General features: G+C 40.9%; 1 protein-coding gene across 1 annotated transcript in view; it reads right to left on the reverse strand.

The window, feature by feature from the left end:
* The window catches only part of LOC133563672 (protein arginine N-methyltransferase 8-B-like), a 108446-nt gene that overhangs the window by 17999 nt on the left and 65128 nt on the right, over positions 1-25319 (reverse strand). Inside the window, exons 6-7 of the mRNA XM_061917942.1 lie at positions 21678-21765; positions 2374-2489 (exon numbers count right to left, since the gene is read on the reverse strand). Coding sequence (XP_061773926.1) covers positions 2374-2489; positions 21678-21765 — 204 coding nt within the window. The remainder of the gene's footprint in view (positions 1-2373; positions 2490-21677; positions 21766-25319) is intronic.

The following is a 25319-nucleotide window of genomic DNA, read 5'->3' on the forward strand; positions in this document are numbered from 1 at the left end:
CTACCAACCGTGCCACGCCGCCACTGGCTTTGCAAAATCCCATCTTTGATAGTTGACAATCAGCATCACTCATTGGTTTTATTATCAAAAATAGAAGAAAAAAAACGTCCCTGGCAAGCAGCAAGTGTAGAATGATGGAACAATCACACAATAAAAGTGACAATGGGCCAAGCAAAAGCAGTAATTATACGTTTTAGCAGAAGGGTTACTGGTAGTGATACTAATGTGTGCGAAATGGTACACCGTATCGGCCTTTTAAATGTCCTTTACACTAATTATCCGTGCAGAATCAGTTCCATTTCAAAAAGACATGAAATTACGAGACACTGCACATTTTTTCTTCACTGTAACCTTTTGTTTCCACGCTGAAATGATCATATATAGAATTACTCAGCCATGGTGGTCACGATTTCAACTTTTTATCTCATAATTATGACTTTTTTTATCACATAATCTCAAGCTTTTATTTCACAATTTAGATTTTTATAGTTATGATTTCATATGTCATACTTTCAACTTTTCATCACATAATCTCAACCGTTGTTCTTATGGTTTTGACTTGTTGCCTTATTATGAATTGATTTTATTCCCATAATATCAACATTTTATTTTATAATTAAAATGTCATACTTTATAATTAGGAATTTCGTATAACATAAATTAGACTTTGTATCTCATGCTCAAAGGTATGATTTTCTTTCTCATAGTTTTGACTGTTTTATCACATAATTACGACTCTCTTATCCCATAATTTCCACTTCTTATCTAATAATTTAGATTTTATATCATAATTTAAACTTTTTACCTCATGATTATAGTTATGACTTTTGTATATATATTTTTGTTTACTTTTTAGCTCACAATTTTGACATTTTGCTTTATTATTTTAATCTTACATCTCATAATTCTGCCTTTCAATAAGGCAATTTCGAAAAGTATCCAAATACATTTTGATACTTGTGCCAAAAGTGGAAATTGTAAAAAAAAAAAAAAAAATGTCCACCCATCCATCCATCCATTTTCTACCGCTTATTCCCTTTTGGGGTCGCGGGGGGCGCTGGCGCCTATCTCAGCTACAATCGGGCAGAAGGCAGGGTACACCCTGGACAAGTCGCCACCTCATCGCAGGGCCAACACAGATAGACAGACAACATTCACACTCACATTCACACACTAGGGCCAATTTAGTGTTGCCAATCAACCTATCCCCAGGTGCATGTCTTTGGAAGTGGGAGGAAGCCGGAGTACCCGGAGGGAACCCACGCATTCACGGGGAGAACATGCAAACTCCACACAGAAAGATCCCGAGCCTGGATTTGAACCCAGGACTGCAGGAGCTTCGTATTGTAAGGCAGACGCACTAACCCCTCTGCCACCGTGAAGCCAAATGTCCACCCACCACACACAATTCAAAGTTAAAGTACCAATGATTGTCACACACATACTAGATGTGGCAAAATTATTCCCTGCATTTGACCCATCACCCTTGATCACCCCCTGGGAGGTGAGGGGAGCAGTGAGCAGCAGCGGTGGCCTCGCCCGGGAATCATTTTTGGTGATTAATTCAAAATAATGGGGTTAGTGCATGTGCCTCACAATACGAAGGTCCGGAGTTGTCCTCGGGATATTTCTGTGTGGAGTTTGCATGTTCTCCCCGTGACTGCGTGGGTTCCCTCCGGGTACTCCGGCTTCCTCCCACCGCCAAAGACATGCACCTGGGGATAGGTTGATTGGCAACACTAAATCGGCCCTCGAGTGTACTTTCTCGGCTATTATCCGCCGACTGAAGTGTTGCTGTAGGGAGGAAAAGCGGAACGACATGTGTCGGCTAAGTACAAAATATATACCACAACCCCAAACATGTCTTTTTTCAAAGCCTGCAGTGAAGAGAAAAGGTTAGTGTTGTGCAAAGACAATTCCAGGAAAAGTGGAAGATGTTGAGCACAGGGCCACCCCGACGTGTCTTATTTGCACGGAGAAACTTGCGGTGCAACAAGGAATACAATTTGAAACGTCATTATACAACCAGACATGCTGAGGAGTATGCAAAACATTTTTCAAGAAATCTGCTTTAACCCAATGTGGCCCCCCCGAGTCAAAATGTTTGGGGACCCCTGTTTAAGCCAACAGTAACAACATAACTTGTCATACCACGATTTTGACTTGTCAGCGCATACTTTTGACTTTATAGCTCAAAATTTGTAGTTTTTCTATCATAATTAAGAGATTTTTTTCCATATTTATATTCTTTCAGCGGAGGAAATGGCTTCCATACAGCTGGTGCGTGATTAAGTGGTATAGAAACAGTGAATAATACTCACACGTAAGACAGAAGTGGACTGAACGTAAGCCAAGCGTAAATATTTGACTTACTTTGACCAGGCAGGAGTTGGTCACCACCTGTTTCTGGTCCACCACGTCGACCAGCGGCTCCCTGATTGCCACATTGCGAATACAAGTCATGTCGAAGCCATACACGTTCTCCCACCCTGGGAATCACAATATCATTACTCTCAGTCATCCAAAGCCTGTATAAAATATTATGCAAATGTCAACTTGTTGTTTTTGGTTGAAAAGCTAAGGGATATGGAACTATTACAGCTATAACTTCAAAACCACAGCAGGCGGGGTACTTTTCCAAAATTGTCGGATTTATACGATGTATGGAGGTATAATGACGCAAAAAAGAGTACCCCGTTTCCGTATGAGTTGGGAAATTGTGTTAGATGTAAATATAAACGAAATACAATGATTTGCAAATCATTTTCAACCCATATTCAGTTGAATATGCTACAAAGACAACATATTTGATGTTCAAACTGATAACATTTCCATTGTTGTTGTTGCAAATAATCATTAAAGGGCGTGGCGCAGTGGGAGAGTGGCCGTGCGCAACCCGAGCGTCCCTGGTTCAATCCCCACCTAGTACCAACCTCGTCACGTCCGTTGTGTCCTGAGCAATACACTTCACCCTTGCTCCTGGTTGGCGCCTTGCATGGCAGCTCCCTCCATCAGTGTGTGAATGGGTAAATATGGAAGTAGTTTCAAAGCGCTTTGAGTACCTTGAAGGTAGAAAAGCGCTATACAAGTACAACCCGTTTATTTATTTACTGAAAGCCACTACTAGCGACCACGCAGTCTGATAGTTTATATATCAATGATGAAATATTAACATTGCAACACATGCCAATACGGCTTTTTTAGTTTACTAAATTACAATTTTAAATTTCCCGGGAGTTTCGTCTTGGAAACGTCATGTAATGATGACGCGTACGCAGGACGTCACGCGTTTTTAGGAAGTATGAGCGCTACGCACACACACAGCTAAAAGTCGTCTGCTTTAACGGCACAATTACACAGTATTTTGGAGATCTGTGTTGCTGAATTTTTTGCAATTTGTTCAATTAATATTGGAGAAGTCACAGTAGAAAGATGGAGGTGGGAAGCTATAGCCTTTAGCCACACAAACACATGGTGATTCCTTGTTTAAAATTCCCAAAGCTGAAACTTTTCTATGGATCAGATGCAAAAAAAAAAAATTTTTATCAGTTTGAACATCTAATATGTTGTCTTTGTAGCATATTCAACTGAATATGGGTTGATAAGCAGACATGGATCCCAACCGAATGTCAACCAGCAGGTTTCGGTGAGAAAATTGTGGTTAAAAAGTCGCCACTTACCGGATATCAGCTGAACTTGTGTCGTCCGTACAGGTGGCGTCGACACCCGTGAGACATGGCGTCAACACACCCCTCCGACTATCAGGTACTATTAATCTCACTAAAACACTAGCAACACAATAGAAAGATAAAGGATTTCCCAGAATTATCCCAGTAAATGTGTTTAAAAACATCGGAATTCGTCTCAATGCTATCGCGTTTTTTTTTTTCTAGTCAGTCGCTATCAATCAATCAATCAATCAATCAATGTTTATTTATATAGCCCCAAATCACAAATGTCTCAAAGGACTGCACAAATCATTACGACTACAACATCCTCGGAAGAACCCACAAAAGGGCAAGGAAAACTCACACCCAGTGGGCAGGGAGAATTCACATCCAGTGGGACGCCAGTGACAATGCTGACTATGAGAAACCTTGGAGAGGACCTCAGATGTGGGCAACCCCCCCCCTCTAGGGGACCGAAAGCAATGGATGTCGAGCGGGTCTAACATGATACTGTGAAAGTTCAATCCATAGTGGCTCCAACACAGCCGCGAGAGTTCAGTTCAAGCGGATCCAAGACAGCAGCGAGAGTCACGTCCACAGGAAACCATCTCAAGCGGATCAGCAGCGTAGAGATGTCCCCAACCGATACAGGCGAGCGGTCCATCCTGGGTCCCGACGAGCGGTCCATCCTGGGTCTCGATATCCTCAAACACGAATCTTTCATCCTCGCTCAAATTAATGGGGAAATTGTCGTTTTCTCGGTCCGAATAACTGTTTTTCTTGGAGGCTCCCATTAAAATCAATGTGAATATGTGAGGAGCCCCCAACGTCATCGTCTGCGAATTCCGGTAAAGGCGAGGCTTTTTCAGGAAGTACCAGAAGTGGCGAACTCTATCGTGGATGTTCTCTACTAAATCCTTTCAGCAAAAATATGGCAATATCGCGAAATGATCAAGTATGACACATAGAATGGACCTGCTATCCCCGTTTAAATAAGAACATCTCATTTCAGTAGGCTTTTAACTTTAGAATGTAATGCCAGCAACACGAGACAAAGAAGTTGAGAAAGGTGGCAATAAATACTGATAAAGTTGAGGAATGCTTATCAAACACTTATTTGGATCATTCCACAGGTGTGCAGGCTAATTGGGAACAGGTGGGCGGCCCATCCTTTCACAAGAAAGGATGGGGCGAGGTACACCCCTTTGTCCACAACTGCGTGAGCAAATAGTCAAACAGTTTAAGAACAACGTTTCTCAAAGTGCAATTGCAAGAAATTTAGGGATTTCAACATCTACGCTCCATAATATCAGCAAAAGGTTCAGAGAATCTGAAGAAATCACTCCACGTAAGCGGCATGGCCGGAAACCAACATTGAATGACCGTGACCTTCGATCCCTCAGACGGCATTGTATCAAAAACCAACATCAATCTCTAAAGGATATCACCACATGGGCTCAGGAACACTTCAGAAAACCACGGTCACTAAATACAGTTGGTCGCTACATCTGTAAGTGCAAGTTAAAGCTCTACTATGCAAAGCGAACGCCATTTATCAACAACATCCAGAAACGCCGCCGGCTTCTCTGGGCCCGACATCATTTAAAATGGACTGATGCAAAGTGGAAAAGTGTTCTGTGGTCTGACGAGTCCACATTTCAAATTTATTTTTGGAAATATTCGACATCGTTTCATCCGGACCAAAGGGGAAGCGAACCATCCAGACTGTTAGTGACGCAAAGTTCAAAAGCCAGCATCTGTGATGGTATGGGGGTGCATTAGTGCCCGAGGCATGGGTAACTTACACATCTGTGAAGGCACCATTAATGCTGAAAGGTATATACAGGTTTTGGAGCAATAGATGTTGTCATCCAAGCAACGTTATCATGGACGCCCCTGCTTATTTCAGCAAGACAATGCCAAGCCACATTCAGCACGTGTTACAACAGCGTGGCTTCGTAAAAAAAAGAGTGCGGGTACTTTCCTGGCCCACCTGCAGTCCAGACCTGTCCCCCATCGAACATGTGTGGCGTATTATGATGCGTAAAATACGACAGCGGAGACCCCAGACTGTTGAACGACTGAAGCTCTACATAAAACAAGAATGGGAAAGAATTCCACTTTCAAAGCTTCAACAATTAGTTTCCTCAGTTCCCAAACGTTTATTGAGTGTTGTGAAAAGAAAAGGTGATGTAACACAGTGGTGAACATGCCCTTTCCCAACTACTTTGTCACGTGTTACAGCCATGAAATTCTAAGTTATTATTTGCAAAAACAAACAAAAAAGTTTATGAGTTTGAACATCAAATATGTTGTATTTGTAGTGAATTCAATTGAATATGGGTTGAAAAGGATTTGCAAATCATTGTATTCCGTTTATATTTACATCTAACACAATTTCCCAACTCATATGGAAACGGGGTTTGTAATAGTCCTTACAAGGAAGAATGGCTTATTGCATCCATTATTCATCAGAACAAAAACAAGTCCACTTATGACCTTAGTTAACAAGCAATATAGTTCCTCCGGTGTTCTTTATTAACATTAGTGCTGCTCCCTAAAATGAGACGGTGCTCCCCGCTAATGAGCGCCGCATGTTGACTGCTGCAGTGCGACACCAGGCCACTTCGACCTCAGCGCAAAGGTCAATTGGGTCCATCTGCCCACACGAGAAGATGAGGTCAGTTTGTGCATCCCTCCTTTCAGTGCAGCCATGTGTGAAATTCACATTTGCACAACTCTGCTGCACAAAACCGTATTCAAGGAGTCAAAATCTCGCCCGGGGCGGGCTGTGCACAGCAACAGATTCACGCAACTGACAATTTGTGGGATATAATTAGCTCACATATTAGCAGTTAGATAACATATTCACAAATAAAGTGCTTGTGTTATTACTTTTTGCAGTCTTTTACTGATTCAAAGAACTTTGTCTTAGATGACACTAAATGTAGTTCCCAAAGTCCCAGATTTAGTCCCATGTGTACCACAAGAACGATAGTATAGTACAAACCCCGTTTCCACATGAGGAAATTGTGTTAGATGTAAATATAAACGGAATACAATGATTTGCAAATCCTTTTCAACTTATATTCAATTGAATTGACCGCAAATACAAAATATTTAATATTCGAACTGAGAAACTTACATTTTATTTTGCAAATAATCAATAACCTAGAATTTAATGGCAGCAACACATTGAAAAGAAGTTGGCACAGGGGCATTTTTACCACTGTGTTACACGGCCTTTCCTTTCAACAACACTCAGTAAACGTTTGGGAACCGAGGAAACACATTTTTGAAGCTTTTCAGGTGGAATTCATTCCCCTTGCTTGATGTGCAGCTTAAGTTGTTCAACAGTCTCCGTTGTGGTATTTTAAGCTTCATAATGCGCCACACGTTTTCAATGGGAGACAGGTCTGGACTACATGCAGGCCTACACGCTGTTATAACACGTGCAGAACAAGTTTGGCATTGTCTTGCTAAAATAAGCAGGGGCGTCCATGAAAAAGACGTTGCTTGGATGGCAACATATGTTGCTCCCAAACTTGTATGTACCATTCAACATTAATAGGGCCTTTATAGATGTTAAAGTTACTCATGCCTTGGAAAATACCATCACAGATGCTGGCTTTTGAACTTTGCGCCAATAACAGTCCGGATGTTTCTTTTCCTCTTTGTAACTTAAGACACAACGTCCACAGTTTCCAAAAAAACATTTGAAATGTGGACTCGCCAGACCACAGAACACTTTTCCACTTTGCTTCAGTCCATCTTAGATGAGCTCGGGCCCAGCGAAGCCGGCGGCGTTTCTGGGTGTTGTTGATAAATGGCTTTGGATTTGCATAGTAGAGTTTTAACTTGCACTTACAGATGTTGCGACAAAGTGTAGTTACTGACAGTGGTTCCCTAAGCCCATGTGGTGATTTCCTTTACACACTGATGTCCTTTTTTTGATGCAGTACAGCCTGACGGATCGAAGGTCACGGGCCTTGCCGCTTATGTGCAGTGATTTCCCCAGATTCTCTGAACTTTTTGACGATATTACGGACTGCAGGTGGTGAAATCCTTAAATTCCTTGCAATAGCTCGATGAGAAATGTTGTTCTTAAACTGATGGACAATTTGCTCAAGCATTTGTTTACAAAGTGGTGAACCGAGCCCCATCCTTGTTTGTGAATGACTGAGCATTTCATAGAAGCTGCTTTTATACACAATTATTAGCCTGTTTACCTGTGGGATGTTCCAAAAAGTGTCATGAGCATTCCTGTCTTTTTTGCCACTTTTGCCAGCTTTTTTTGAAACATGTTGCAGGCATCGAATTCCAAATGAGCTAATATTTGCAAAAACTTATAAGGTTTACCAGTTTGAACATTGAGTATCTTGTCTTTGCAGTCTATTCAATTGAATATACGTTGAAAAGGATTTCCAAATCATTGTATTCTGTTTTTATTTACGATTTACTTAACGTGCCAACTTTTGGGTTGGTTTGGGGTTTTGTTTTCAAATGACTTGTATTCGAAAACTGGGGTAAAATGTATAACAAGCTGGGATAAAGTTTTGACGAACATTATAAATAATATAAAGTACCACTGTGTATGCATAATGTCTGTAATCTCCAAACAATAATCATGCATTTAAACAAATCTACATTTTATCCATTTGACTAATTTTTCAGTTCACAATACTGATCATTTAAAAGCCCTGACATGTCAATCTCGCCCGATCAGGCCCTAAATGATTGTGCCAATTATCATATAATAACATAATTCGGGAGCTATTACACCCAGTGTGATCAAACATTTACATTTGAATTTATGTATTACGTATTTTAATAAGGATGGAATTCTTTAATTCGATTCCCGGTTCTTGGAGGGGACAATTCGATTTGAGTTCATTCTTGATTCAACAACATTTTTGATTTAAATCAATTTATTTGTACACCTATCCACTAAAAAGTCTGCTAAGTATCCATCCATTTTCTACCACTTGTCCCTTTTGAGGTTGCGGGGGATCCTGGAGCCTATCTCAGCTGCATTCGGGCAGAAGGTGGGGTACACCCTGGACAAGTCGCCACCTCATCGCAGGGCCAACACAGATAGACAGACAACATTCACACTCACATTCGCACACTACTGCGATGAGGTGGCGACTTGTCCAGGTACAAGTCTGGACAAGTACCCCCTATTAGGGGTTACTTGAATTAAAAAAATGTTCACAGGGGGTACATCTCTAAAAGCCGTAGATGTTATTGTCACATATGCATGCACAGTAGATGGCAGTATTGTCCTGTTTAAGAGTGTCACAACATTGCTGTTTATGGAAGACGAACTGCTTTACGGTAGACGAAAACGTGACTGCTGTTGTTGTGTGTTGTTGCCGTGCTGGGAGGACGTGAATGAGACTGCCTAACAATAAACCCACATAAGAAACCAAGAACTCGCCCTCGATCATTCTACAGTTATAATGTCATTGGGCAGCCACTCTGTTTATATTGTGGGAAAGTGGACGTGAAAACAGACTTTTGATATGTCACTCAGGTCCGCATGGAGCTGGAGGGGGTGTGGCCTCCAGCTCCGCCTGAATTTCGGGAGAAAATTTGTCCCAGGAGGTTTTCGGAAGAGGCGCTGAATTTCGTGAGTCTCCGGAAGATCCGGGAGGGTTAGCAAGTATGGTCGGGGTACACCCTGGACAAGTCGCCACCTCATCACAGGGACAACACAGATAGACAGACAACATTCACACACACATTCGCACACTACTGCAATGAGGTGGCGACTTGTCCAGGGTGTACCCCGACCATACTTGCTAACCCTCCCGGATCTTCCGGAGACTCACGAAATTCAGCGCCTCTTCCGAAAACCTCCTGGGACAAATTTTCTCCCGAAAATCTCCCGAAATTCAGGCGGACCTGAGTGACATATCAAAAGTCTGTTTTCACGTCCGCTTTCCCACAATATAAACAGAGTGCCTGCCCAATGACGTTATAACTGTAGAATGATCGAGGGCGAGTTCTTGGTTTCTTATGTGGGTTTATTGTTAGGCAGTCTCATTAACGTCCTCCCAGCATGGCAACAACACACAACAACAGCAGTCACGTTTTCGTCTACCGTAAAGCAGTTCGTCTGCCATAAACAGCAATGTTGTGACACTCTTAAACAGGACAAGACTGCCATCTACTGTGCATGCACATGTGACAATAACATCTACGGCTTTTTAATTCAAGTACCCCCTAATCAGAGCAAATAATTTTTGGTAGAAATAAAAAAAAAAGAAGTAAAATACAGAACTATGTCATCAGTTTCTGATTTATTCAATTGTATAACAAAACATTGCTCATTTGTAGTGGTCTTTCCTGAACTATTTGGAAAAAATATATAAAAATAACTAAACACTTGAGAATAAACAAGTGATTCAATTATAAATAAAGATTTCTACACATACTGCAATGAGGTGGCGACTTGTCCAGGGTGTACCCCGCCTTCCCCCCGATTGTAGCTGAGATAGGCACCAGCGCCCCTCGCGACCCCAAAGGGAATAAGTGGTAGAAAATGGATGGATGGATAGCTGTAAATATACTCCTGCCCTACTAACCACGCCCCCAACAACGTCCCCCTGAAATCGGAGGTCTCAAGGTTGGCAAGCATGACCCGGCCTTCCGCCGGAATGCAGCTGAGATAGGCTCCAGCGACCCCAAAAGGGACAAGTGGTAGAAAATGGATGGGTGGATGAATTCACTCACTAGGGGCAATTTAGTGTTGCCAATCAACCTATCCCCAGTTGCATGTTTGTGGAAGTGGGAGGAAGCCGGAGTACCCGGAGGGAACCCACGCAGTCACGGAGAGAACATGCAAACTCCACACAGATAGATCCCGAGCCCGGGATTGAACTCACGACCTTCGTATTGTGAGGCACATGCACTGCTGCCCGTCTGCTAAGTATTTATTTATTTTTGTATATATATTTTTTTAATTATTTACTTATTCTTTCATTTTTGCACTGCTGGTCCTCATTAGGGTCATGGGTGAGCTCGAGCTTATCCCACCTAACTTTGGGGTACACCTTTTGAAGGGTCACCAGTTGATCCCAGAACACACATGTTGTGGATCAGTGATTACCGCTAATTAATTTAAAACCTCTTCCATCCACGCGCACATTCACTGTACAAACATACATACATATACTGTACATATACATTCACTGTACAAACAAACATACATACATATACTGTACATATACATTCACTGTACAAACAAACATACATATACAGAGGGGGAAATTGTGAGGCTAAGAGGGGGTTTAGACAGAGAGACACAAACAACAACAGCAAATACAACAACAACAATAGAACAACACCAGCACAAACATTCACTGTACAAACAAACATACATATACTGTACATATACATTTACTGTACAAAACAAACATACATATACTGTACATATACATTCACTGTACAAACAAACATACATTTACTGTACAAACAAACATACATATACTGTACATATACATTCACTGTACAAACAAACATACATATACTGTACATATACATTCACTGTACAAACAAACATACATATACTGTACATATACATTCACTGTACAAACATACATATACTGTACATATACATTCACTGTACAAACAAACATACATATACTGTACATATACATTCACTGTACAAACATACATACATATACTGTACATATACATTCACTGTACAAACAAACATACATATACTGTACATATACATTCACTGTACAAACAAACATACATATACTGTACATATACATTCACTGTACAAACATACATACATATACTGTACATATACATTCACAGTACAAACAAACATACATATACTGTACATATACATTCACTGTACAAACATACATATACTGTACATATACATTCACTGTACAAACAAACATACATATACTGTACATATACATTTACTGTACAAACAAACATACATATACTGTACATATACATTTACTGTACAAACAAACATACATATACTGTACATATACATTCACTGTACAAACAAACATACATATACTGTACATATACAAGTACATATACATACATACACTCATGCACATAATCATGTTTCATCAAACATATATCAACGTTGTTGCCCTAAGGTAAACTGGGTAACACAAGGCATATTGACAGAGGTTAAACCATTTTTACTATAACAATCTACAAGATTAATATAGGTTGCCTCTCTCTCTTCCCTTTCATCTTTCGGTATTCCTTCTTTTTTTTCATTTATTTATTTATTTTTTTATTATCTCTCTAGCTATCATTATGTATACATATTGTTGCATTTGAACAACTTTATTGTTGATAATAGAGGTAAACTATTGGTTTTGTTCATGATCAATAGCGCTTTTTCTATTGGTATTTGTATTGCTCGTTTTAGAGTAAAAATGCTCATTGTCATTACTATATTATTTATTTCACTAACTGCTTATTTGCTATCACTTTTACGATCATATTTGTACATATTATGTATGTGCTGGTGTTGTTCTATTGTTGTTGTTGTATTTGCTGTTGTTGTTTGTGTCTCTCTGTCTAATCCCTCTCTTAGCCTCACAATTTCCTTCTCTGTCTTCCTTTTTTTCTCTTTCCATCCCCTCCTGCTCCGTCCCGGCTGCACCAAATGATAATATAAATACATTTAATAAAGTCACATTAGAAATAAGGCAACAAGAGATGTATCCTACACTTCTCTTTTGTAAAGTAAATCTGAACAGGGGTATCTACATCAACTATATGATTTGCCTGAGAAGCTGGACAGGACAAAAAAAAAAAACAAAAAAAACATTTAAAACCTCTTCTCACTCCGGCACTTACCAAAGGCATGCAGTAAAAATTTGAGTGTGATGTAAGCATGGACCTTAAATCCTACTGAATAGCTCTTAATCTTCTTCCCTTTGTGCGATTTCAAATTACCGGAATTTAAATCAGCCTCCTCCATTTTGAAAATGATGATCGGGGTAGTGTCACGAGTTTGACCAGGCGGTAATACTAAGCATGTGCTAATTATTTTGCCAAGCAAGTTTGACCCAAGGCAGGTGCATACTATATGCCCTGCGGCAATTCAAGGAAATACGGTATCCAAAAATGGGTCTTAGCTTGTCCAAAAAAAAAAAAAAAACATTGTAATGAGCCAATGTGTCTAAATGGACCTCATGTTCTTCTGTGTGTTATAGTTGTTTACTACAAAGCCAAGAAGTGCGTGCCATGTTTTCTGGGCCAAGGACATCAAGTCGGGCCTTTATTGTGCCGTCCGTGGCTCAGGAAATGGCCGGGGAGCAGGAAAGGAACCTGGTTGCGGCAGAAGGCGCCATAAAGAGAGAGATAGCATCTCACGGCTCCAGCTGCTGTTGTGTTGCATGGGGGAATTCTGCCCATAATCAGGACTACCAGGTATGACGGGGGAAACTCCAGTTGCTCTAATTCAAAGCCCTCAGATGAAATGTTGATTACACTTGTTTTTGCTGGCAATAATCTCATATTCAAACGGCGTTGTCTTTTCACTGAATTGTTGATAGTTAAAAAATCCGCAATTTTGGGTCGCCGCTTGTAATTAAAGGGGAATATTATCACCAGACTTATGTAAGCGTCAATATATACTTTGATGGTGCGGAAAAAAGACCATATGTTTTTAACCGATTTTCGAACTCTAAAAGGGTGAATTTGGCGAATTAAACGCCTTTCGATTGTTCGCTGTCGGAGCAATGACCTTTTCACCCGTGACGTCACAATGGGAAGCAATCCGCCATTTTCTCAAACACGTTACACAAAGTCAAATCAGCTCTGTTATTTTCCGTTTTTTCGACTGTTTTCCGTACCTTGGAGACATCATGCCTCGTCGGAGGGTGTAACAACACGATCAGGGACGGATCCAAGTTGACTTACGTGGAGCACGGCATGCTAATCGATGCTAACATGCTATTTAGGCTAACTGTATGTACATATTGCATCGTTATGCCTCATTTGTAGCTATATTTGCCTCCGGCCTTTCCCTCCACCCACATTTAATGCCAAACAAACACATACCAATCGACGGATTCAAGTACACCAGTGGTCAAAAAAATGCGAAAGTCCCTCGTTTGTTCTGCACATTTTACAAGACGAGAGCGATGCTACGACGGATGGCACAGAGATGTGTGGATATCCTGCGACACTCAAGGCAGATGCATTTCCAACGATAAAGTCAACGAAATCACAAAGGTGAGTTTTGTTGATGTTATTGACTTATGTGCTAATCAGACATATTTGGTCGCGGCGTGACTGCCAGCTAATCGATGCTAACATGCTACGCTAATCGATGCTAACATTCTATTTACTGATGCAGACATGGCACAGAGATGTATGGATAACCTGCAGATGCATTTGCAACTATATTACGTTTCCTTCCACCCACATTTAATGCGAAAAAAACACTTACCAATCGACGGATAATCAGACATACTTGGTCACGGCATGACTACCAGCTAATCGATGCTAACATGCTATTTAGGCTAGCTGTATGTACATATTTGCATCCGGCCTTTCCATCCACCCACATTTAATGCCAAACAAACACTTACCAATCGACTGATTTAAGTTGCTCCAGTGGTCAAAAGATGCAATCGTTGGTTAGAGGGCGATCGCCGAATAGCTTCAATAGCTGTTCGCTCAATAGCTTCAGTTTCTTCTTCAATTTCGTTTTCGCGATCTGCCGCCACACTCCAACCATCCGTTTCAATGCATGCGTAATCTGTTGAATCGCTGAAATCCGAGTCTGAATCCGAGCTAATGTCGCTATATCTTGCTGTTCTATCCACCATGTTTGTTTGTATTGGCGTCACTATGTGACGTCACAGGGAAATGGACGGGTGGATTTACAGATAGCGAAAATCAGGCACTTTAAAGCCTTTTTTCAGGATATTCCATGATGGGTAACATTTTGAAAAAAACTTTGAAAAATAAAATAAGCCACTGGGAACTGATTTTTATTGCTTTTAGCCCTTCTGAAATTGTGATAATGTTCCCCTTAAGACAGGGGTGTCAAACTCAAATACAGAGTGGGCCAAAATTTAAAAACTGAACAAAGCCGCGGGCCAAAGTTGAACAAAGTAACCTTTTAATAGGGACCCAAACAAGTTTTGCATTGAATATTGAACAAGCAAGGCTTAGTGGTTTGTGTTGTGGTTTGTGCAGCCCTTTGAGACACTAGTGATTTAGGGCCATAAAAGTAAACATTGATTGATTGATTGATTGAAATGGGGCAGCACGGTGGAACAGGGGTTAGTGCGTCTGCCTCACAATACGAAGGTCCTGAGTAATCCAGGGTTCAATCCCGGGTTTAGGATCTTTCTGTGTGGAGTTTGCATGTTCTCCCGTGACTGCGTGGGTTCCCTCCGGGTACTCCGGCTTCCTCCCGTGGAACAGGCAGAGCTTATATAACATAATAGTACAAAATCAACTTTCAAAAAACAAACGAAAAAACATCAGTGGTATATTAAATAGAATATAATTAAACAAATGGATGCCTCTTTTCTATTTGCAGCCTTCTGAGGTAAATGTCAACATTATTTTTTTTCCACAGGCTAATAAATTCGATAATAAAATAAAAATGAGGTGGGCAGGGTTTGGTGGTAGCGAGGGGTGTGTATTGTAGCGTTCCGGAAGAGTTATGGCTGCAAGGGGTTCTGGGTATTTGTTCTTTTGTGTTACAGTGCGGGTGTTTTACCGAAATGTGTTTTGTCATTCTTGTCTTGTGGGGACGGCGTGGCGCAGTGGGAGAGTGGCCGTGCGCAACCCGAGGGTCCCTGGTTCAAATCCCACCTAGTACCAACTTGGTCACGTCCGTTGTGTCCTGAGCAAGACACTTCACCCTTGCTCCTGATGGGTGCTGGTTGGCGCCTTGCATGGCAGCTCCCTCCGTCAGTGTGTGAATGTGTGTGTGAATGGGTAAATGTGGAAGTAGTGTCAAAGCGCTTTGAGTACCTTGAAGGTAGAAAAGCGCTATACAAGTACAACCCATTTATTTATTTATTTGTTTGGTGTGGGTTCACAGTGTGGCGCATATTTTTAACAGTGTTAAAGTCGTTTATACGGCCACCCTCAGTGTGACCTGTATGGCTGTTGACCAAGTATGCGTGGCATTCACATATGTGTGTGTGGAAGCTGCATATATTAAAGCGCTGTTTATATGGAGGAAAAGAGGACATGACGACATGTTGTAGAGGACGCTAAAGGCAGTGCCTTTAAGGCACGCTCCCAATATTGTTGTCCGGGTGGAAATCAGGAGAATAGTTGCCCAGGGAGATTTTCGGGAAGGGCACTAAACTTCGGGAGTCTCCCGGGAAAATCGGGAGGGTTGGCAAGTATGAGTATGAGCGGTGATTTTGGTGTTACCGGCTGGCCTTGATATTGCCTCAATGGCCAAATTAAATTAAACGGCGGGCCAAATTTGGCCCACGGGCCAGAGTTTGACACCCATGCCTTAAGAGGTGATGGTGGGTCTCAAACCAAAACCGGTTGAGAAGCACTTCTGTAGACAAAACAACCATTCACACATGTCAATCAATCAATCAATGTTTATTTATATAGCCCCAAATCACAAATGTCTCAAAGGACTGCACAAATCATTACGACTACAACATCCTCGGAAGAACCCACAAAAGGGCAAGGAAAACTCACACCCAGTGGGCAGGGAGAATTCACATTCAGTGGGACGCCAGCGACAATGCTGACTATGAGAAACCTTGGAGAGGACCTCAGATGTGGGCAACCCCCCCCCTCTATGCACTATTTAGAATGCCCAATAACCCAACATGCATGTTTTGGGAATGTGGTCGGAAGCCACAGTACCGAAAGTATTCATGGGGAGAACAAGCACAAATCTTCATCCTTACTAGTGTTAAGTGAATTGTGAATTATATTTATATAGCGCTTTTCTCGAGTGACTCAAAGCGCTTTACATAGTGAAACCCAATATCTAAGTTACATTTAAAGCAGTGTGGGTGGCACTGGGAGCAGGTGGGTAAAGTGTCTTGCCCAAGGACACAACGGCAGTGACTAGGATGGCGGAAGCGGGAATCGAACCTGCAACCCTCAAGTTGCTGACACGGCCACTCTACCAACTGAGCTATGCCGCCCGATACCAATATTTTCTTACCAAAATTATTTCGATACTTTTCGGTCATTTTCTAAATAAAGGGCACCACAAAAAATGGCATTAGTGGTTTTATTTTAACACAAATCTTACGGTACTTTAAACGTACGTTTCTTTTTGCAAGTTTGTCCTTAAATAAAATAATGAACATACTGTATTTTTCAGAGTATGAGTCGCACCTGCCAAAAATGCATAATAAAGAAAGGGAAAAAAACATATATAAGTCGCACTGGAGTATAAGTCGCATTTTTGGGGAAAATGTATTTGATAAAAGCCAACACCAAGAATAGACATTTGAAAGGCAATTTAAAATAAATAAAGAATAGTGAACAACAGGCTGAATAAGTGTACGTTATATGAGGCATAAATAACCAACTGCTATGTTAACCTAACATATTATGGTAAGAGTCATTCAAATAACTATAACATATAGAACATGCTATACCTTTACCAAATCTGTCACTCCTAATCCATAAATCCCATGAAATCTTATACGGTATAGCTCGGTTGGTAGAGTGGCCGTGCCAGCAACTTGAGGGTTGCAGGTTCGATCCCCGCTTCCGCCATCCCAGTCACTGCCGTTGTGTCCTTGGGCAAGACACTTTACCCACCTGCTCCCAGTGCCACCCACACTGGTTTAAATGTAACTTAGATATTGGGTTTCACTATGTAAAGCGCTTTGAGTCACAAGAGAAAAAGCGCTATATAAATATAATTCACTTCAATTCACTACGTCTAGTCTCTACCGTGAATGAGCTAAATAATATTATTTGATATTTTACGATAATGTGTTAATAATTTCACCCATAAGTCGCTCCTGAGTATAAGTCGCACCCCAGGCCAAACTATGAAAAAAATACTGCGACTTATAGCCCGAAAAATACGGTACAAGACAACCCGTCTTTTATCCGTAAGTAAGCAAACAAAAGGCTCCTAATCAGTCTGCTGACGTATACAGTAACATATTGTGTCATTTTCCATTCTATTATTTTATCAACATCATTAAGAACAAGCTGTAAAAATGATTATTAATCTACTTGTTCATTTACTGTTGATATCTGCTTACTTTCTATTTTAACATGTTCTATCATCACTTCAGTTTAAATTTAATAATCACTCATTCTTCTCTTTTTTGCTACTTTACATTAGTTTTGGAAGATACCACACATTTGGGTATCAATCCGATACCAAGTCGTTACAGGATCATACATTGGTCATATCCAAAGTACTCATGTGTCCAGGTACATATTTCCTGAGTTTATAAACATAATATACATTTTTTAAAACCCAAAGATGTTGTGATGCCAAAAAATATTGACGTAATCATAGTCATTTTGATAGTAGGCTAATATATACACTTACATCATACGTTGTCTTAATTATAAGACTTGTATAAGACTTTTAATTTTTTGCGGCTCCAGAAATATTTGTTATTTGTATTTTGGGTCCAATATGGCTCTTTCAACGTTTTGGGTTGCCGACCTCCTGGACTAGGTGCTCACTGACACATTTCACTTATCAACACACCTCGATGGGACTTAAAGGCCTACTGAAAGCCACTACTAGCGACCACACAGTCTGATAGTTTATATATCAATGATGAAATAGCACCACTCACGGCTAAAAGTCGTCTCTTTTCATCGCAGGATTACACAGTGTTTTGGACATCTGTGTTGCTGAATCTTTTGCAATTTGTTCAATTAATAATGGAGAAGTCAAAGTAGAAAGATGGAGGTGGGAAGCTTGTACTGTATAATCTCACTAAAACAATAGGCAGGTAAGGGATTTTCCAGAATGATCCTAGGAAATGTGTCTAATAACATCTGAATCGCTGTCACTGAAATCGCCTTTTTTTTCTTCTAGTCCTTCACTCTGAATTTCCTCATCCACAAATTTTTCATCCTCGCTCAAATTAATGGGGAAAGTGTCGCTTTCTCGGTCTGAATAGCTCTCGCTGCTAGAGGCTCACATTATAAACAATGTGAGGATGTGAGGAGCCCTACAACCAGTGACGTCACGCGCACATCGTCTGCTACTTCCGGTAAAGGCAAGGCTTTTTTATTAGGGCAGCACCATTTGCGGCTAAAAGTCGTCTCTTTTCATTGCGCAATTACACAGTATTCTGGACATCTGTGTTGCTGAATCTTTTGCAATTTGTTCAGTTAATATTGGAGAAGTCAAAGTAGAAAGATGGAGGTGGGAAGCTTTAACCTTTAGCCACACAAACACACGGTGATTCCTTGTTTAAAATTCCCGGAGGTGAAGCTTTACTATGGATCAGAGCGGTCAAGCGAACGTTGATCCCGACTACATGTCAACCGGCAGTTTTCTGTAAGAAAATTGTGGTCTTACCGGAGACACCAGCGGAGCTTCGTCCTGCTGCAGCTGCCGTGACTTCCCTGAGAGACTCTGGCATCAACACACCCGTGGCCACACCCCTCCGACTTTAAGTACTGTATAATCTCACTAAAACAATAGGCAGGTAAGGGATTTTCCAGAATTATCATGTGTCTAATAACATCTGAATCGCTCTCACTGAAATCGCCTTTTTTTTCTTCTAGTCCTTCACTCTAAATTTCCTCATCCACCAATTTTTTATCCTCGCTCAAATTAATGGCGAAATTGTCGCTTTCTCTGTCCGAATAGCTCTCGCTGCTAGAGGCTCACATTATAAACTATGTGAGGATGTGAGGAGCCCTACAACCAGTGATGTCACGCGCACATCGTCTGCTACTTCCTGTAAAGGCAAGGCTTTTTTTATTAGGGCAGCACCATTTGCGGCTAAAAGTTGTCTCTTTTCATCGCTTAATTACACAGTATTCTGGACATCTGTGTTGCTGAATCTTTTGCAATTTGTTCAATTAATATTGGAGAAGTCAAAGTAGAAAGATAGAAGTGGGAAGCTTTTAGCCTTTAGCCACACAAACACACGGTGATTCCTTGTTTAAAATTCCCGGAGGTGAAGCTTTACTATGGATCAGAGCGGTCAAACCAACATTGATCCCGACTACATGTCAACCGGCAGTTTTCAGTGAGAAAATTGTGGTAATAAGTTGCCTCTTACTGGAGATCAGCGGAGCTTCTGTCCTTCTTCAGCTGCCGTGAGTTCCCTGAGAGACTCTGGCATCAACACACCCCTCCGACTTTAGGTACTGTATAATCTCACTAAAACAATAGGCAGATAAGGGATTTTCCAGAATTATCCCATGAAATGTGTCTAATAACATCTGAATCGCTCTCACTGAAATCGCCTTTTTTTTCCTTCTAGTCCTTCACTCTAAATTTCCTCATCCACAAATTTTTCATCCTCGCTCAAATTAATGGGGAAATTGTCGCTTTCTCTGTCCGAATAGCTCTCGCTGCTAGAGGCTCACATTATAAACAATGTGAGGATGTGAGGAGCCCTACAACCGGTGACGTCACGCGCACATCGTCTGCTACTTCCGGTAAAGGCAAGGCTTTTTTATTAGGGCACCACCCTTTGCGGCTAAAAGTCGTCTCTTTTCATCGCTTAATTACACAGTATTTTGGACATCTGTGTTGCTGAATCTTTTGCAATTTGTTCAGTTAATATTGGAGAAGTCAAAGTAGAAAGATGGAGGTGGGAAGCTTTTAGCCTTTAGCCACACAAACACACGGTGATTCCTTGTTTAAAATTCCCGGAGGTGAAGCTTTACTATGGATCAGAGCGGTCAAGCGAACGTTGATCCCGACTACATGTCAACCGGCAGTTTTCGGTGTGAAAATTGCGGTCTTACCGGAGACACCAGCGGAGTTTCGTCCTGCTACAGCGCGTGACTTCCCTGAGAGACTCTGTCATCAACACACCCGTGGCCACACCCCTCCGACTTTAGGTACTGTATAATCTCACTAAAACAATAGGCAAATAAGGGATTTTCCAGAATTATCCTAGGAAATGTGTCTAATAACATCTGAATCGCTCTCACTGAAATCGCCTTTTTTTTCCTTCTAGTCCTTCACTCTAAATTTCCTCATCCACAAATTTTTTATCCTCGCTCAAATTAATGGGAAAATTGTCGCTTTCTCTGTCCGAATAGCTCTCGCTGCTGGAGGCTCACATTATAAACGATGTGAGGATGTGAGGAGCCCTCACACCGGTGACGTCACGCGCACATCGTCTGATACTTCCGGTAAAGGCAAGGCTTTTTTATTAGCGACCAAAAGCTGTGAACTTTATCGTGGATGTTCTCTACTAAATCCTTTCAGCAAAAATATGACAATATGGCGAAATGATCAAGTATGACACATAGAATGGACCTGCTGTCCCCGTTTAAATAACAAAATCTCATTTCAGTAGGCCTTTAAGGTAAAACTGTTACCAGGTTTCGAGTAATTAAAAGCTGTACATTCAAGTGAAAGATAAAAATGATAAAGGACTTATTTTGCAGAGTTCAAGTAGAAGCTTAGAAGAACCGATGCATTGATGCTGATGATCAGTTAATGTCATCAGCTCGTAAATCCCCCGTTAAATACAAGTTAAAACACAGAGACCTGGGCGTTACAGCTGTCTTTGTTTAGTCGCCGACCAATTTGGAGGAGGGCTTTAAAAGAACTTTTGTCTTTTTGTCTTTTTTTTTACCACCAGCTTTCACTTGTGGGGATTTATGAGAGCGTTTAACAATGGCTTTGGCACTCTTCTGTTACATTGTGTCCAGAAGCACAGTCTGCCCACAGCCCTCCCGGTGGGTTGGGAGTGAGATGATACGGATGCACAATCATTCGGAGGGATGAAAAAACAAAACTGCGGGTTTTTGACACTCTGTAATGTTTTATCATTTTTATCAAACACACACACACACACACACATGCACAATGATTGTACTCACAGTGTATTTTGAAGTCTTTATACTGCCTGTCCTCGATGGCCAAAACGTACAAAGAGGCTCGATCAGGAAACATTAATCCACCTGGTTTCTAATTGACAAATGAGAAAACGACACATAAATGGCAAATTAAATCTTTAAAGGGGAACATTATCACAATTTCAAAAGGGTTGAAAACAATAAAAATCAGTTCCCAGTGGCTTGTTTTATTTTTCAAAGTTTTTTTCAAAATTTTCCCCGGAATATCCCGAAAAACTCTTTCAAAGTGCCTGATTTTCACCTTCGCTATATTTACCCGTCCATTTCCCTGTGACGTCATACAGGGCTGCCAATACAAACAACATGGCGGTTATAACAGCAAGATATAGCGACATTAGCTCGGATTCAGACTCGGATTTCAGCGGCTTAAGCGATTCAACAGATTACGCATGTATTGAAACAGATGGTCGGAGTATGGAGGCAGATAGCGAAAACGAAATTGAAGAAGAAATTGAAGCTATTGACGCTATTCGGCCATAGCGTGGGTGTACCTAATGAAGTGGCCCATAGCATGGCTGCCTTGTTAGCATCGCCGGTAAAATGTGCGGACCAAACGATCAGGACTTTCGCATCTTGTGACACTGGAGCAACTTAAATCCGTCGATTGGTAAGTGTTTGTTTCGCATTAAACGTGGGTATGTAGTTTCAAATGTACATACAGCTAGCGTAAATAGCATGTTAGCATCGATTAGCGTAGCATGTTAGCATCGATTAGCTGGCAGTCACGCCGTGACCAAATATGTCTGATTAGCACATAAGTCAACAACATCAACAAAACTCACCTTTGTGATTTTGTTGACTTAATCGTTGCAAATGCATCTGCAGGTTATCCATACATCTCTGTGCCATGTCTGTCTTAGCATCGCCGGTAAAATGTGCGGACCAAATGATCAGGACTTTCGCATCTTGTGACACTGGAGCAACTTAAATCCGTCGATTGGTAAGTGTTTGTTTCGCATTAAACGTGGGTATGTAGTTTCAAATGTACATACAGCTAGCGTAAATAGCATGTTCGCATCGATTAGCGTAGCATGTTAGCATCGATTAGCTGGCAGTCACGCCGTGACCAAATATGTCTGATTAGCACATAAGTCAACAACATCAACAAAACTCACCTTTGTGATTTCGTTGACTTAATCGTTGCAAATGCATCTGCAGGTTATCCATACATTTCTGTGCCATGTCTGTCTTAGCATCGCCGGTCAAATGTGCGGACCAAACGATCAGGACTTTCGCATCTTGTGACACTGGAGCAACTTAAATCCGTCGATTGGTAAGTGTTTGTTTCGCGTTAAATGTGGGTATGTAGTTTCAAATGTACATACAGCTAGCGTAAATAGCATGTTCGCATCGATTAGCGTAGCATGTTAGCATCGATTAGCTGGCAGTCACGCCGTGACCAAATATGTCTGATTAGCACATAAGTCAACAAAATCAACAAAACTCACCTTTGTGATTTCGTTGACTTAATCGTTGCAAATGCATCTGCAGGTTATCCATACATCTCTGTGCCATGTCTGTCTTAGCATCGCCGGCAGACACTGGCAAATTCAACGGGGGTCTGGCGGCAGATTTCTTGCCAGTGGTGCAACTTGAATCCCTCCCTGTTAGTGTTGTTACACCCTCCGACAACACACCGACGAGACATGATGTCTCCAAGGTTCCAAAAAATAGTCGCAAAAACGGAAAATAACAGAGCTGAGACCCGGTGTTTGTAATGTGAAAATGAAAATGGCGGGTGTGTTACCTCGGTGACGTCACGTTCTGACGTCATCGCTAAAAGACCGATAAACAGAAAGGCGTTTAATTTGCCAAAATTCACCCATTTAGAGTTCTGAAATCGGTTAAAAAAATACATGGTGTTTTTTCTGCACCATCAAGGTATATATTGACGCTTACATAGGTTTGGTGATAATGTTCCCCTTTAAGATTCATCAACTTCTAAAAGGCCTTTGGGGACTACGTTATCATAATTGTCTTTTTGCCACAGCCTCTACAACATTTCAATGTCATTTAACAGCTTCAGCTGACCTTTTTATTGGGACCTGCTGATTTTCTGAAAGACTGTTACTACGGTACATTCTCTCCTGAGAACCAGGGCCTTTTGCAGTGGACATTTGTGTTTAGAAAAACATAACCAAAAACAAATGTCCTCTGCAAAGGACTCTGGTTCTCAGGAGGGAGGAACCCAGTGGGGTACGATGTTGTCCTTCATGACTAGAGATGGGTCCTCAATTCAGTACCAAAGTCCGGCGATGCTACCGATTTACCTGAACTTAAACGTGGTGCGGTATAGCTCGGTTGGTAGAGTGGCCGTGCCAGCAACTTGAGGGTTCCAGGTTCGATCCCCGCTTGTGTCTTTGGGCAAGACACTTTACCCACCTGCTCCCAGTGCCACCCAGACTGGTTTAAATGTAACTTAGATATTGGGTTTCACTACGTAAAAGTGCTTTGAGTCACTAGAGAAAAGCGCTATATAAATATAATTCACTTCACTAAACAGTGAATATTTTTGTTGCACATGACGTCATTTCTGGTTGCAGACTCGGCACCCGCTCAATCCCTCGTGCCAGGAAACAAGCAGTCAGTCCCTCAGACTGGACTCCTATATCTAGGTAATGTTGCAATTTTACATGCCAACAAAGCAAGAAGAAGGCGCTGAAAAGTACAGTTAGTTCTTATTTCAAACCAATGTACCACAAACACATATTAAATTGGACTTTCAAAATATTATGTCAGACCCACTCGACGTCCATTGCATCCGGTCTCACAATTGCGGTCCTCTCCAAGGTTTCTCATAGTCATTCTCATCGATGTCCCACTGGGTTGTGAGTTTTTCCTTGCCCTTATGTGGGCGCTGAACCGTGGATGTCGTTGTGGCTTGTGCAGCCCTTTGAGACACTTGTGATTTAGGGCTATATAAATAAACATTGATTTATTGATTGATTGTCTACATCAGGGGTGAGTCGCACGCTGGCATTTTCTAATAATAGCTCAAATAGCAGCACTTACCAGTGAGCTGCCTCTATTTTTTTAAATTGTATTTATTTACTAGCAAGCTGGTCTCGCTTTGCTCGACATTTTTAATTCCAAGAGAGACAAAACTCAAATAGAATTTGAAAATCCAAGAAAATATTTTAAAGACTAGGTCTTCACTTGTTATAAATTCTTTTTTTTTTTTTTTTACTTTAATTCTTATAAATTTCAGAAAGACAATTTTAGAGAAAAAATACAACCTTAAAAAGGATTTTAGGATTTTTAAACACATATACCTTTTAACCTTTTAAATGATTTCCTCTTCTTTCCTGACAATTTAAATCAATGTTCAAGTAAATTATTATTATTTTTTTTATTGTAAAGAATAATAAATACACTTTAATGTAATTCTTCATTTTAGCTTCTGTTTTTTCGACAAAGAATATCTGTGAAATTTTTCTTCAAACTTATGAGTATAATTCAAAAAAATTATTCCGGCAAATCTAGAAAATCTGTAAAATCAAATTTAAATCTTATTTCAAAGTCTTTGGAATTTCTTTTATAAGTTTTTGTTCAGGAAAATCTTGTTAGAAATATAGCTCGGTCCAATTTGTTATATATTCTAACAAA

This window comes from Nerophis ophidion, linkage group LG12, assembly GCF_033978795.1.
Source record: "Nerophis ophidion isolate RoL-2023_Sa linkage group LG12, RoL_Noph_v1.0, whole genome shotgun sequence".
In the NCBI taxonomy this organism is placed as follows: Eukaryota; Metazoa; Chordata; class Actinopteri; order Syngnathiformes; family Syngnathidae; genus Nerophis; species Nerophis ophidion.